Source organism: Stenella coeruleoalba (assembly GCF_951394435.1).
Source record: "Stenella coeruleoalba genome assembly, chromosome: 17".
Lineage (NCBI taxonomy): Eukaryota > Metazoa > Chordata > Mammalia > Artiodactyla > Delphinidae > Stenella > Stenella coeruleoalba.
Window position 1 is genome coordinate 77745509 of NC_137163.1, and position 16597 is coordinate 77762105.

The window sequence follows — 16597 nt, forward strand, 5'->3', positions numbered from 1 at the left end:
TGTAGCATTGTGTTTGTTAATAGTGGATGGTGACCTGGCTCCATTGTTGTACATGCAGAGATAGCACGGTTAATATGCACGGCATTCATTCCTAACTGGTGATCTGCTTCAGGTAATAGCGGCTCACCATGATTGGACCTTTGCAACCGAAGGCGCTATATAAATTGCAGGGGAGAGCTAACCACTGATGTTCCTCTCGTGGCTTTGCTTTGTCACCTCCTGCAGACATGGACGTCGTCGAGTGCTCCTTGCAGTTCCCGGATGACGACTACTCCTGGTGGGACCTCGTCATGAAGATCTGTGTCTTCGTCTTTGCCTTCGTGATCCCCGTCTTCATCATCATCGTCTGCTACACCCTCATGATCCTGCGCTTAAAAAGCGTCCGGCTCCTTTCCGGCTCCCGAGAGAAAGACCGCAACCTCCGTCGCATCACCAGGCTTGTCCTGGTGGTGGTGGCGGTCTTCGTCATCTGCTGGACCCCCATCCACATCTTCATCCTCGTGGAGGCTCTGGGCAGCAGCTCCTACAGCACGGCTGCGCTCTCCAGCTATTACTTCTGTATCGCCTTAGGCTACACCAACAGCAGCCTGAACCCCATTCTCTATGCGTTTCTCGATGAAAACTTCAAGCGGTGTTTCAGGGACTTCTGCTTTCCAATTAAGATGAGGATGGAGCGCCAGGGCACTGACAGAGTCAGAAACACCGTTCAGGATCCTGCCCACCTGAGGGATGCTGATGGGATAAATAAACCAGTATGACTAGTCGTGGAGATGTCGTCCTGCAGTTCTCCGGGTAGAGAGGAGTTCAACGATCTAGGTTTAACTCAGATTACTACTGCAGTCTGAGCTGGAAGGGCAGCAGTTTTAACAAACTTTCAGAAATCTCATGGTCCGAGGTGGTGAGATGCAGGCTGCATTAGCGACCCAGGTCAGTGGAGACATCAAGGCTGTGGGGACAGAGCGCAAGAGGTGTGAGCAAGGAGATGCAGCCCCTGTCTAGGGAGGGGAAGCGAGGCCGACTCCCAGTTCCTTTGAGGGACCAAGAAACGAGCCTTTTCCTTCCGGTTGCCTAGATCTCGTTCAGGACCCATCTGCTGTGACCTTCCTATGCAACGTGGAGTCTAAAGCTCTGTTTAGGAAAAAAGAAAAGAAAAGAAAAGTGGTTTCAGAGCTTAGCGGGCATCCAATCCGGACGCTGAACACTGACAGCAGCAACGTCATTAAGAAGGAAAACCATGTCCAGGGCCCATGCCCAGCTCGCTTACCGCCGTGTGGACACGCATCTCCTGTGGCTGCATGGTGAGGAGTTCCGCTTAAGACACCCACACCTGGGGCGTCTGCTGTTCACGTGTAGTAGGAAACTGTCCTGATGTTTACAAAGTCATTTAAACGTGCAAGAGGTGGTTATCGTTTAACCTCTTGAAAACTATGGTTTCTTTGTTTTTAGCATGCTATTCAGATAAATAACCTCATGATAAAGCATGTCCTGGTGTCAAGAGACACAAAGTGGTTTAAATACCACCAACTATACATAGAGCTTCCTCTGTAAATAACAGTGTACGTACAAATAAGGAATGGGCTTGCCTCCCCGCCAGATGGTTTCCCGAGGGCACGCTGATGAGATCCCAAGTCGTTCAGGGTTGATGCCGAGATATTTTGCTGCTGCATAAGCTTCCGTCTGGGGATCAGTCACGGCGCCATGACTCCCTGAGCGCCCGTTAGCCCTGTAATGGGTGTTCTGAGCCCAGAACTCATGTGTTAAGGAATCAGGAAATGCTTAACTCGCTCCCAGGTTGTAGCCTCGGCAGAGTCTAGCTCCTAAGCAGTGTCTCTGTATGAATATATCGCTGCTACCAGCTTCTCTCTATTCATGGAAGGAGGGCGTCTTGCTCATGTAAATCTTGAGGTACTATTTTGTGGCTTTCAGCGAGAAGTAAAATTGATCCTAATTGTGGGCTGAATGGGGGACATCATGTCACTTGTGGGCTTGGACATACCTGGCACCATGCTGCACGGGGAGCACACCTGCTGAGGATAATGCCAACGGGCAGCACATTTAGGGTGATTTTGCTAAAACTTCCAGATGACATATACATTCCTCTGTCTTTCCCCTGAAACGTATGGTTTCAAGGTAATGGCTTTTTCTGCAATTTGCCTGGGCAGAAGAAAGGGCTAATTTAGAAATAACACCCGTCTCTTCTTTAAGCCTGTATGTTATTAGGGCAGCATCCTGTGGAATTTATAGGAAAATCAAATGTGTAGACGATATAACTCCCGTCGTCACTACATCGATAAGTTCTGTTCACCGAGTACCTTCTCTCCTGTGTGTGTACTCGCTCCTTTGGAAACATACCCTGCATGGAAGAGTTTGTACGTGGTTTCAGAATTTTACTGTGATGTTGTCTGTCCACGCTGCAGGTTTTCATGGCACGTAGCACAGCTGAGTGAAGGCAGTGGGGCAAGGTTTTCCCTGATGAAAATGAACTGTTCTTTCGAGCATTTCCTACCTTTCATTGATTTTCTTAGGTGTCCTTGTATTCTTATAGCTAAAAGTACATAGGAATGGCTTAAATACTGGTTGACGTTCACCCCGTGGTTAAAAATGTTGGCCATCATATGAGAGGGATATTTAAATGGAGGGTTCCAGGAACAAACCCTGCTGAGGTGGGAAATATGACAATCTCTTTAAATTCACACTCCACATACCCTTATAGCATCTTGCCATTATTGCAGCCTAAAGGTTAGCCTGAGCGTCCTGCATCTCTTCGTGTCTAAGTTTGCAGCCCCAGGAGAGAGAGGAACAGCTCTCAGTGCCCGTGAGGTCATGGTGTTCCAAGCTTCTCCATTGTTGGAAGCACCAGAGTCCCCAGACCAGAAGAGGAGAGGACGGCTGTGTCATTTTAGGGCAGTACTTTAAAGGATGTTGAAGTGAATCATGTATGTTAGGAAAAATATCTCTTACACCAATATATTTCTTTGCCAAAGGTGTGTATGCGTGTGTGTGAGAGTTGAGTGTATGTGTGCGTGCATTGTGTGTGTGTGTGTGCATGCACAGTGTGTGAGAGTGTGTGTCTGTGTCCCATCTCGTCATGTTCCTGTTCTCCAATCACGGCAAGGAGTGTACTGTCCACTGTGTCTCTTTGGGACCAGTATCTAACCTTGAATTCAGCTTCCTCCATGAGCCCCTTCTCCCCTCCCTGGCAAGAACTGGAAGACAGGACCTAGTGAGGGGTCAGAAAAATGCAGACAAATAAAACTGTGCAGGAGGCGGCAATGAGGATGAAAAGCCATAATTCCGACTGGAAGAAGAGTAGAAGTCAGTGTTTTGTGTTACTCTGTGAATCTGGATGCATCCCCTATGCAGAGTTTAAGTCAAAACTCCAGACTTAATACTAAAAAGGAAGCATAGTTTGCAAAGATAGTTTTGAAAAAAATCAAGGAAAATTCACAGAAGTCTTAAGAACATGGTTTCATTCTGTGATGCATTACTGAGAAATAAAGTTCTTAAATCTGTATAGCTGTTAATCAGGCAATTTATAGGTGTTTCATCTAGTACTGGGACATAAGAATAACTGGAATAAAAGGAATAATACATTGGCTGGCTTTAAATTAGAGCTTTTTCAGGAGAAAACTGTGACAAGATTGTATGTCCACTCAGTAGATTTATTTTCTAAGCAAGAGCTGCCTGGAAGATTCAGCATAAATATGAAAATGTCTTCCCAAAAGGGCATGAACCTGCTTGCCCTAAGGCGGTTTTCTTCTCTGAAACAGAAGCATATCCATATGGTCCTTACTCTAATGTATATTCTTTATATCTTGTACTTAGAAGGTGATAATTATGCATTGTATATATGATTGTGTGCCTTGCAATAAAATAAAAACTGTACCTAAAATCACATCAGTCCATTACTGTGCTCAATCAGTCATTTATTCTTTAATGGCTTCAATGATGCTGCACTTCGGCAAGAATGATGCTCACTGTTTCTCAAAAATATAAACTGTTGCTTTAATTTTCCATCCACGACAATGTTGTTGTTGATTAATGGAAAGGAACGGAACATGTAGGAATCTAAACCGTGCATGATTTAAATTCCCAAACCTATCAGTCACTTAGGAAAGTGCACTTGTTTCCAGAGTAATGCTACCAAGATCCCAGAATCAATGGTACATACTGCCTTCCCTATGAAAAGCCACTTTTTCACTATTAAAAATATGCAAAATTCAAAATCGAACTGTTCCACCAATAAAAACATGAAAAAATCAAACTCTTCTGGAAACAACAAGCAGCCTTCCGCCCTGCTCCCAATAAAATACAACCACATCACTGCCGTGAACTGTTTCTAAACCTCAGGGTATTTGAACACTCACAGAACAATTTAAAAAACAGTATCTTGACAAAAGAAAGATTTTTTGTAAATAAAAACAAAAACTTAGGAAAGGGAAGTGAAAAGGGGAACTCCTTTTACTAATTGGGGACAACACACTAGCAAGTCCTATTCTCATTTAAAACTGCAAATTTCTTCCTACTATTTATCTTTAATTGCGAACTCAATTTTTCATGAGTGATTGGAGCTCAAGTATGTTTTAAGACTCCATTTTTGGTGGATCCTTCCAAATAGAATTGGAAAAAGCCTAAGGAAGCAAATAGTTATTCATTTGCAACAAGGTCCTTTCCTTGGGCTGGATGCTATATATTTGGTTGTAAAAATGTTGGACTATGCTGAACGTGATTAGAAATTTAGTTTTTAAGGAAATTGTTAACATACTTGACTGGAGGGAAAACTCAGTATGCAGCAAGTTGTAGGCACTATGACGTCTTTTCCTCTCAATAATTAATTGACAGCACTACACATTCTGGTGGACAGTGTCCACGTTTGTGGAAACTAGTGATAACAATAACAAATGAGCATTATAATTAATTTTTTTCAATAACTGGTGCTTGAAAGGGTGTTCATTCAGATTTATGCCAGGAGTCATATTAGATTCTGGATAGACAGGTGAACAAAACAGATACACTTTTGAGGCTTACAGTCTAAGAAAAACAAGCAACTAACGAATTAATTATGATGTATTGCACTGGAGGCACGAATTAGTGGAATGGAGCCTATTCCGAAAGGTCTATCTGTCCATCAACCTAGATATATTTTTACAATTGCTCTATCCATGTCTTTATGATACACTTAAAACTACTAGAAAATTTAAAATAACAGTATTCCAATAATTGGAGATAACTAACATGGCAACTACTAAACAATATGTGACTTATTTGAGTTTCAAATAGTCAAGGAAGCCGATATGTTGGAAATCAAATAATTTAGCAACAGTACAGTCTTGGGATTATACCAGAGGGTGAGACGTTGATAATTATGAGGCGTGCTGTAAAGATGTATATAAAACACAGACCAAACTACAGGGTCTAATGTAGTTGCTTTTCATATTTTTAGTGGAACTGGAGAGTACAGATTTGAAACAGCTGGTCTGCAGTCAACGCACTGCTCATGGGGAGGGAGTGGGGAGAGTGAAGCCAGGTGACTCTGCCTGATGTCCTTCTCAGCGGGACCTCTGGAGCTCTGCTAACTAATGATTTTTGCTCCGTGGGAGAGACCTTATCTAGAGAATGCCCTTAGCAGGATGTCCCTGGCTAGAGGATTACTTGGAATAGACCTATAATCTGTAGGTTTATGGTTTGGGGTGGGGTATAAATTGGATGTGTTTCATAACTTATACACTTTCCATGCTGTTCGAGGTGATCTAAATAATAATATTATTTAGGGGAAGAGAGTCCATGTCTGATGTAAAAAGAAGGACCAGGGAAGCACACTGAAGTCTCAGCTGTCTCTCCATCACAGTTGTAGATTTCCTATATTCTTGAAATTACCAATAAAACTTGATATTTCTGTGGCATAACGCACCTCAGCCTGAAATTCAGGCTGAAAATATGCAGCTTAAGCCTGAGAGATGGGGAATTCCCTGGCGGTCCAGCGGTCAGTGGCGCTCTCACTGCCGGGGTTTCATCTCTGGTCAGGGAGCTAAGATCCTACAAGCTTCGTGTCAAAAAAAAAAACAACAAAAGGCTGAGAGTTACTAAAGGAAAAGATGGGTTAATTTTTGATTTAAAAAGAACAATGCTTCTATGGCAATATATAGTATTAATCATTATAAAACCTTACATTTTTTGCTGTACTAACTGCTTTACAGGTCCTGAGTTAATACTCTCAACAGACCTATGAGTTACTTGTGTGAAACAGAGATGTCACGAAAATTTGCCCATGTCACATGTTAGTAAGTGTCAGAGGTGGGAAAAAATGTGATTATTACATGCAAAGCGATGGGCTCTTTTAGGGTCAGAGTTCACGGGAGGTTGGTAAGTTGCAACAGATGCAAGTGGGAGGATAAAAACTAGTACAGACTTGGGAATTGGATTACCTCGCTTTAAATCCCAGCTCCAGGTGAGATTTGTGTGGTCTTGTGCAAGATGTTATCTTTTCTGCACTGCAGCATCCTCTATAAGACATTGACAGAAAGAATACCTACCACCTGGAATTATTGGACTCATACAATACTACAGTCAATACTCAGCAAGTGTTAGTTAATATAATAATTATTATTCTCCATTAGCTTCACTGCAAACGCATTGTATTCCATTATTTCTATGGTTTCTTCCAATTCTAAAGTCGTACAACTCTGAGATCCCCGTGGGCTGCATCACATCACCACGTGACAAATCTGGACACATGGTATCTAGCAGGTAGTGAGGACACGACTCACATCTACTGTCACCTCCTTCCCATCAGTCGTTGCAAAATAAAACGTGGACACAGCTGTGTCCTGGGGAGGGGTCTGAGTATTCCAGCATGATGAAAACAGGGCTTTGTCTTCCAGCATCATGAGAGGCCCAGTCCAAGGGCTTTGTTTCCTTCTCCAAACTTAGAAGGTATTCATTCCTGAGAAACGAACTGCCTTATCCTCATTGGGTGATCCCTCCTGTAAGTGAGCGTTTGTTTGTACTGGGAACAGGAAAGGACTGACCTGGTTACTTCCTAACCTGAAGGGACCACCGCAGCTGGTGCATAAGGCACAGGGGCTCTGTTTGCCACGTAGCTCAGGGATGCTGAGTGTCTCGGATGATAGACATGAATGGATTCAACGCTCAAATGATGATGTCAGGGCTTTGTTTTGCTCCTCATATCTTTGTTCTTCTGTGTTGCCTTCATTTTCGGGAAATCTCTCTCTGTGGTACTGGCAGCTCCAGGCTCATATGGTCCTTATCGCTCATGATACCCAAGAAACAGAGGGACCCTCTCTTTTCCAGCACCCACACATCCAAGGAAGGGATTCCAACTGCCCCATCCCTGCGTCAATCACTGTTACCGAGGGATGCAATACTCCAACTGGCCGGACCTGGTTTATGTGCCCCCCATCCAGCCCCGTGTGTGTACTAGCAGGGAGGGGCTGGGGAAGGGTAGTTTGCCTTGAACCTCATAGAGTGGATTTCCATTAGAAGGAGGAATCTATTACCAGAGACAGGAAATGGACCCTGGGAAGAGAAATACAACAGCTGTCCACCAGTGTATCCATCTGGTCAAACTTTCACCCTCTCCTCAAGGGCTCTACAGGAAGAAAGGGGAAGAAACTGGCGGGAAGAGAAAAATGGAGACAGCAGCTTTGAAAGGAATGTACCTGTAAAAGGTATCTGCAGGTGGAGAGCAGCAGTATAGTCCAGTATATAGCACAGGACCCAGGGACATGGCACTCCGACAAACTACCTCACTTCTCTCCTTCTGTTCTGGGAACTGGGCTCTGGATTTATGGTTAACCAAGAAGAAAACCCACACTAAAAATATTTATATTCCTGAGTGCTAATAGCAATTAGTATTCAAATTTACACATTTTGGATTCATAAAAAAGAATAGGGTGCTCTTAAAATTAGTAAGTAAAATTTAGCACATAAGCCACGGAACAATACTTTTGAAGAGTTCTAACACTGACATTATTTTATAAATAATACAAGGTGACATTTGTTAGGAAAAAAATTAATATTTTCAGATGTTGGAATAACACTAAAAATGGCACTGCTAATACAGAACATGGTGTACAGTTGCTTATCACTGCCGGCTAAATTAATGCTTTCTTGCACCTGCCATACCTTCCGTGTCTTACAACTTTTTATATCTTCCATAAAGATGACACTTGGTCATATGGTGGGTATTTATACTTATGTTTACCCTGCAATTATCAGGTCTAAATTAGACATCATTTCAAGGAGGATGGAGCCAGGCATTACATTGCCATGGAGAAGAGATTATGATACAGGGGCAGTGAGGGGAAAATTCCTAAAATGATGTGTTTTCCATCAGTATACAGAGAAGAGGGCTCTGCCGTTCTTCTGGTAACTGCACACAAGACTGTGACACATGCCTGCAGGAGCATGTTTCCGTCTGACTGAAAATTAAGAGTGTTTGTGTGCTGAGATAATTTAAGGAATAATGCACCAATAGATACTGAATTGATTTGTTTTTTTAGTGCTGACGTTTTTTTTTGTAAACTAAAATATTTTTTTTCCGTAGCCTGTTTTCATATTTGAGTTCTGCTTACATGAACAAACTGTGATAAGATGACCCTCTCAAGGTCATTTGTTTTTTCTCTTTCTGACTTACTTCACTCTGTATGACAGACTCCAGGTCCATCCACCTCACTAAAATAACTCAATTTCGTTTCTTTTCATGGCCGAGTAATATTCCATTGTATATATGTGCCACATCTTCTTTATCCATTCATATGATGCTGATCTTAAACTGTCCTCTTTTAGAAACATTTGGGAACATGTCCCAATCTCCTTCCCATCAGCCACCTCCCAACAGCTACAGGCGCTCTGAATCCAGCTGCAGAATCTTACAGGTAATTTGTATTTTCTCAGAGGCTAGCACAGTGCTTTGTGTATGGTAAGATCAACTAAGTATGTGGAACAGATGTGTAAATGTTTCCACTTTCTACATAGAAGCTACAGAATCCTGAACAGTATGCAATGATCTTAAATTAGGAACTCGGCTCTGATGTTAACTAGCTGTGTATCCACGTATTGTTTCCGCTGTAAACAAGAAGGTGTGAACAAAAGTCACAAATATTTTATCCTGTGAGTTAGCCTAATCCTTGCCTCTGACTTCATTCCTGTCGGATTTACTGTGACCCAGTTGGTTGGGGGTAGGGGTGTGTTGAAGGGCAGCGGGGAGAAGGAAGGGTCGTCATGAAAGGGTTTCTCCTTGAGGCATTAGAGTCCTCATGATAACAGGTATGTTTGTCACTCCAAAGCTTAGCTGAAAATGGCGCAGCAGGAGATGGTGTTATGGCCTTGACTGGGAGAAATGGTGGCTGTCCTGCTTGGCCCTTCTGAGTGCTTTCTTAAAAAAACTCATCTCCTGAGAGCTACTTTTTTTTAATAAAGCTTTTCTCCTTCACTCCTGTGTATCGCCTATACTGAATTTGTGATAAATGTTCATTTGAAATTTGAGAGTCAAATATTAACGCACATATTATGAGCTAAACTGTGTCCCCCCCCAAAAGTTCATATGGTAAAGTCCTAACCCCCAGAACTTCAGGATATGACTGTATTTGGAGATAAGGCCTTTAAAGAGGTACTCGAGTTAAAATGAAGTCATTAGGGTGGGTCTTAATCCAATGGAACTGGTATCCTTATAAAAAGAGATTAGGACACAGACACACACAGAGGAAAGACCAAGTGAGGACACAGGGAGAAGGTGGCCATCTGCAAGCCAAGGAGACAGCCAACTCTGGTGACACCTGATCTCGGACTCCTAGCCTGCAAAATTGTGAGAAAATAAATTTCTGTTGCTTAAGCCACTCAATCCGTGGTACTTTGTTACGGCTGCCCTAGCAAACTAATTCTACGTAACAGAGCAGCTGCTCTGGGTCCATTTCAGAGTGGCTGCCTTCCCCTCCTCCTTTCCCTGCCTCCTTCTCTCTGCCTCTGTCTCTCGCATCCACAACACACACATGTGCACACACAGTCACATTCACACACGCAGAGAAGCAAAAGCGTCTTGCTAGTTTACAAGCTAAATGTCATTTGTTGCCTCTTGTGGTTGCAAATGGCCTTTTAAAGGTTGTTAACTGCGCCCTAAAACACGGCTCTTCTGAAAACTTTGAGGGGCTTCTTGCTGTCTGAAATGGAAGCTTGCTAGCTTGCTTCTCCAAAACGTTGCACTTCGGAATAGTGAGAGTCTGAGATGCACTGCCTCAGCCTAGCGGTTTGAAGCCCTCGTGGGGAAACGTTTATTTTAGATGCTAGTCATTTCTTTGACAGCTTGTCTCATGGGGAGCCATTATCAACATATTTTAAAATTCTGCAGCCATTTACATTTATTTCAGAACCCTTTAATTGAATAATAAATAATCTTGAGGTATTGGGTTAAGGCTGAGTTGACTTCAGAGGCGACAGATTTTCTACAGAGCTAATCAAGGAGTGTTTAAAAATCTATTCTGGGTTAACATAAATCCTAAGACAGAAGAATAATTTTAAAGGGTGGTTTAAAAGAGTATCATGAAACAGTAGTGTATGAGCTGTAAATTTTAAGGAATTGAAATTATGAAAAAAGATGAACTCTCACGTATTAAGTCAACCCTTTGATCACTATTCATAGAAAGCAAATGTAACTGAAGTGGGTGCAAACTTGGACAGAACATACTCTTTCCTTCTGCTCTTCCCCTGAGTTCACGGGTTCTAATCAAATACTTTTCTCAGAAGTAATACGTGAAGTATTCAAAGGAACAGATGCAAATTGTGCTTACTTTGATGTTGTTGACAGTATCAAGGTAACTCAAGGGCATTCGTGCCATTCAAAAATAGGGAGCTTAGATTTACAATACTGTAGAAAGCTTTTTGAAAAACGCGTCTAAACTGAAGCACTGGGTCTCTCGCATGAACCCAGAACCACAGAACTTCTTGGCAGTGACGGCTCCTTCAGACCCCAGGCTGCAGACTGGACCAGACTTTAAACTGGCCTCCAGCAGCTTAAGGTAGTGCTTCTGGGGAGACCCAGCCCATTCTGAGTTCCTGTCTGGAGTTGCTCAGGGCTGTCTATTGCTTGTTCTAGTTAACACCAAGGGATGGGCCCTTGACCTCCGTTTCTTAGAGCTTTTCCTGAAAAGGGTTTACCGTTGTGAATCCTTCCTCTCTGCCCTTGAGATGGGCGTGTGTCTCCTACAACTCAGGAGTGCCTTTCTCAAGGACCTGAAGGCCACTCTGAAAGAATCAGGAAGCATAGGGCCTCCGTCTTCCAGTCTCTATGGGAGAATAAAATCCTAACTCTCTTAGCTGTCAGCCAGCAGACACAGCTGCCTGGATGCATTTACACTGACCAAGGCTCTGTGGTTTTTCCCTTCCCTGACTCTACTGAGACCCTGCTTGCCCCTCTCACTCCCTCACCCTCCCGTTATAACATCCCGTCACTCAGCACAAATCGGAATGGGGCTCCACTCTCCCAGCTGTCGGTAGTGACAATAAAGTATTCTCACCACCTGAACAAACGTCCGCTTGGCTTATCTTTGACAAAACCACCTCTGGGCTCCAGAGAGATCCCTTCTGTAACCATAAGTCATGAAACGTCCCCCCAGCAAGAGCTTTTTAAACAGTTTTCTTGTGCTACTTCCAGTTCATCAAATTTCAGAACAAGATGTAAAAATAAGAGTCGAAAATCAACCCCGAGAGATCCAGGTTTGGCTTATAATGATTCTGCAGCCAGTTTGCAAAACAAATGTTATTTGCAAGCAATCATGCAGTCGATTTGAAAGGAAAGAAGGAGAAGCTGTCTACAGTCTTTGGGATTCTTTCCTTGAACAGCACGTTAATTGGAGGGAAAAAGACTGAGAGCAAAGCCCTCTTAACGTCTTGACCTGGCACTTGCAAGAGCGCAGCGTTCCCACGAGCTTGTAAGCTGAGTCTTCCGTCCCAGGCATATGTAGAAAAGCATCCCACTCATCAGGAATGAAGTGAGATATTATGAAAATGGAAAAGGGTGATAAAGAACTGGATTTAAAGTAACATTTAAAGCTTTTAAAAAGCTTTTGTCAAATACAACCCAACGGGTTTCCTTGGTGGTGCAGTGATTAAGAATCCGCTTGTCAATGCAGGGGACACGGGTTCAAGCCCTGGTCCGGGAAGATCCCACATGCCACGGAGCAACTAAGCCCATGCGCCACAACTACTGAGCCTGCGCTCTAGAGCCCGCGAGCCACAACTACTGAGCCCATGTGCCACAACTACTGAAGCCTGTGCTCTAGAGCCCGTGAGCCACAACTACTGAGCCCGCGTGCCACAACTACTGAAGCCCACTTGCCTAGAGCCCGAGCTCCGCAACAAGAGAAGCCCGTGCACCGCAACGAAGAGTAACCCCCGCTCGCCGCAACTAGAGAAAGCCCGTGCCGAGCAACGAAGACCCAACGCAGCCAAAAAAAAAAAAAAAATATATATATATATATATATATATAAAACCCAACATTTTGAAACTTTTCTCCTTTCATCTGCTAAATGTGTATGAAATCTACAGTATGGGACTAAGAAAATATCTTCTAACGTAGTAAATTTTCACTTATCCACAAAAGTTTAAAAGCTGACACAACCAGGTATTTATTTACAATAGTATATGTTGGTAAAAGATTTTTAAAAAGCCAGCTCATATTAACTCAGTAAGACTGGATTTGTCATCACTCAGGACGTGCACGAGGCAGCCCAGATCACGTCTCTCGGCAGTTCTTTCTTTCTGGTTTAGAGAGGAGCCTGAGAGGGAGAAACAACCTTGCTGTCTTGTGAGCTCACTTCTGCTCAGCCCTGTCTACTCCCTGGGTTATGAGGCTTCTCTAGACCCTCTGTTCCCATGAGATTAGCATTTTCCAGAAGGAACCCTGAAAATGTAAGCAAAGGAAAATAAAGAAAATTCCATGAGTGCAAAGACATGGACGTGTTTGTACAGTACAGGCAATTGGGACGGCAGAGCAGGTGGAGAACACAGCCCTTGTTATCTTTTCCTCAACATTATCTGGCTGAGCTGAGCTACTATCTTTCAGTTTAAATTGATTCGAACTTTGAGTCTGAGCTGATAACATCTTAAAACCAAGTGGAATCCTTGACCCTTCCTGAATCGATTTATCTTTAGTTGTGGATAAACGAGTTGTCCCTCTGGGCTCCTGGCTGCTTTGCTCTTCTATCCCGGAGCCTTTTTGTTCTCTTTAGCCTAGCTCTTGCCACTCCAATAATAAAGGTAACGTAAAAATAATAACATCAAGTATTTAGTGCTGACTTTGTGCCAGGAATCATCCTCACTTTCCGGATGAAGAAAGGAAGACTTACTTAACTTGCTTCAGGTCAAAATCTGACTGCGAGCAAAGTGCATGCACTTAACTCACTAGAGAACCCCAACTTCCTTGGCTTTGAGGTTGTCCTGGCAACCCCTCCCCCTCCTAGCAGGATCTGTGGTTCTCTGCAGGAGGCCTCACCCTAACCTCCGCCCTGCGCTGCTGACTTAGCAGCTGCGAAGGCCAGCAGTGTCTAACTATGGAGGGTGCTCAGCAAGGTCTCTATTACAAGGTAGACTCTTGCCCTTAAAAGGGGGGTGTAGAAGTGATCTCAGAGGTCTTGCTACCTAGAGCTCTTCAACGAGGCTCAGCTGAAAACCTTCTTTGTGCTTTGAAAGCAGCTCTGTCGGGGCCACCACTAAGCTACTCTTGCTGGAATGTTTCCAGCACTTGTTCATTTCCAGAGTAAGGAATAACCAGACAAGGCTTTCCCTTGCTCGCCACTGACAGCTCTTCTCACTCAAATCCTTTCTCTCATCTGGAGGCATCTTTTACTTTTATTCTTACAACACGTGAAATTTTAAATACATCTCCATATAACACCATGTGCACACACGAGCCCCTCAAATTATCCTACCCTACCATAAGGTGAAAGTTATTTCATTTACAATATTTAAACAACATTTGATATATACCAGGTACCATATTCTAGGTGTCAGAAATATAATAATGAATAAGAAACATACCTACATGTGAGGAATTAATAGTCTAATGGTGAGGTAGGTCTGAAAACAGCTTGATATGATTTAAGATAGAATGACAGCAATGCTATAATAGAGACAAAAATAAAAGTCTTTTGTGGTGCACAGAAAGGGGGATTTACTTCTATTAAATGCAATGCAGAGTGAAAATGCAGTATGTTTTAGGCCAATTATTTGGGAAACTAGTTGTCTTCACGTAGCTGGCAGCTTCCAGCACAAGTAAAGTACAATTACTGGTGTAGATGGCGGGCAAGTTGGGCAGAGTGCCTGGTGAGAGGCCAACAACCATCACGAACAATTCATGATTAAAGACCACCAAGCGCCACTGACGCTTCAGTTCCAAGGAAAAAGCACTTCTATTGATTGCATGTAAAAGCATTCCTTGAAAATGTTCTAGGATCTGTGGGTCAGGGCTTTGAAATGTCGATCCTCAGATAAATAACCAAGAGAGAAAACTGTTACTCCTGTCTGGGACTTGTCAAATCACCTCTTGAGAGGTAAATTTCGTGTTCCAGAAAAGAACGTGTTCATTTTGCAAACAGTATTCATGGGCAAAGTGGGAAGGTGACAACTGTGGCATAATTTGAGCAGTCCTCCTAAAAGCCCTCTGCCTCGCCGGGCCTCTCTTGCAGGGAAGTACCCTTTCTACCTTCTGAAACCCCACTGAAATTGAGGGCAGGGCTACGCTGGCATATTTTGAAGTACATGCCGGTGCCTGAGGGGCCGTGGGAGGAACACGTGGAAAGGAAACACTTTTGGAGCACTGTTAAAAGTCTCAGCTCCCCCAAATGTCTACCCTTTATACCAGAGCACCAAAACTCCTTCCAACGAATGTGCACTTGACCACAAGCGCGGCTGCAGCATTTGGAGGAGGTAACGCCAAAAGATTTTGTAAGCCACACGTTATTGTAGAGTACTTCTATTTTTAAGCTCTTTTGGTTGAATAAGTATTTTTCATAAAAATTTTAAGATGCCCCCTACATAGAGGCATTTCTTCACCTCTGGGGAGAAATAGCAAAGTAAGCAAACACAAAAGGAAGCATAATAATAGGTAAATGTCATTTCATAGAGTTAGGATTAATGTTAGGCTAAGGGTAGGTGTTACGATCAATGTTAGGGTCCAAACTAATTTAAATGCATTTTTATAAAATCAAAATATGCCACCCCAAAATACACCACTTTGGCATAAGGACTATTTTTAGCTGAAGACATTTGAGAGTCAGTAGATGCAGAAAGATACCTTTTTTGAGCTTCCCTTATTCGACCAAAAGCAGAAACTTCTGAGAAATCAGGACTGCCATATATCCCCTCTGCAGGGATTTTTTTTTTTTTTTATAACCACATGGAGGACAGATGAGGTGCAGAGATGCACGTGCACAAACATACTTTACTCCATAATTTCCCCCATGTTTACCTACCCACAGTTTGTCACCCTTGGAAGCCTAAAACCTTTTCCTTTGTCTTGTCACTTCTCTACAAATGTATAGGTCTTTGGTAAGATGCTATAGACAGAAGCTCAAGTTCTAACCACCCTTTTGAGTTACTCATCACTCACCTGTATATATGCGTGCTGCACATGTGAGTAAACTTCTGTTTACTTCTCTCTGATTAATGTGTCTTTTGTCAGTCTGATTTGCAGGGCCCCAGCTGAAGAACCTAGGAGGGTAAAAGGCAAAACCTTTTCTTCCCCCACACATTCTAATCATATAAGAATTAATTTTTCCCCAGGTTTCAAGTTCGTAAGATCATTGTTTGGCTTGATTATTTTTAAAACTTTATTATTTTTCCTTTGAATTTTAAAACTGAATCCTTCGGTATATTTATCAAGCAGATTTGTGTACATTGAAAAACAGTAGTTTTCTTATGCTATTCTGAGAATGTTTATCGACCAAAATCCTCACATCTAAATATATTTTACTGCTTTCATATTTATTCTAATAATTTATGCTATGCCAGCCAGCATGTCCTGACACTGAAATTACACTGTCTTAAAGTTTTTTCCTCCCCTTGTATTTATTAACCCACCTGAGAGAAAGCCTCACAGCAACCTTGGTTGGGATGACAGCCAACTCCAGAAAGATGATCTTTCAAACTAAAATAAGTTTAAATGCTGTATAAATATCAATTTTACAAACTGATAAATTGCAAAGAAGATCTGAATAATGCATGTGAACATATTATATATCTTGCATTGAAATATTCAAATACTAATTTATTAAATGCTACATGCAGTAAAAGGAGAAGGACACAATAATTTTTTTTCTCTGACATTGTTCAAAAAGAGCTTTTTCAATAAATTCTTAAAGTAAGCTGTAAATTTCCACTTTTATGGAAAAACCATTTTTAGATAATGATCTTAACTCTAATTCATTCTGAAAAGCAATGAATTCACTGCTTTTAAACATTTAGTCATTAAGAAATATCTAAAATGTTCCATACTTATAAGAATTACAGTCTAATGGTCAAAATTCAAGCACTGAAAATCGGGGATATTTAGGTCTTGTTTTGCTCTGATCTATTACATCAAGA

At 42.4% G+C, this 16597-nt stretch overlaps 1 protein-coding gene across 4 annotated transcripts in view; it reads left to right on the forward strand.

The window, feature by feature from the left end:
• The window catches only part of OPRK1 (opioid receptor kappa 1), a 65534-nt gene extending 49402 nt beyond the window's left edge, over positions 1-16132 (forward strand). For 3 of the 4 annotated variants that reach the window (XM_079901675.1, XM_079901673.1, XM_079901674.1), the window contains exon 3: positions 226-1396. In XM_079901675.1, the coding sequence (XP_079757801.1) occupies positions 226-758 (533 nt within the window). In that variant the 3' untranslated portion in view covers positions 759-1396. Of the gene's footprint in view, positions 1-225; positions 1397-15555 lie in introns of those variants that run through there. The other variant, XR_013824559.1, reaches the window with a different exon arrangement.
• Positions 16133-16597: the final 465 nt, after the last annotated feature.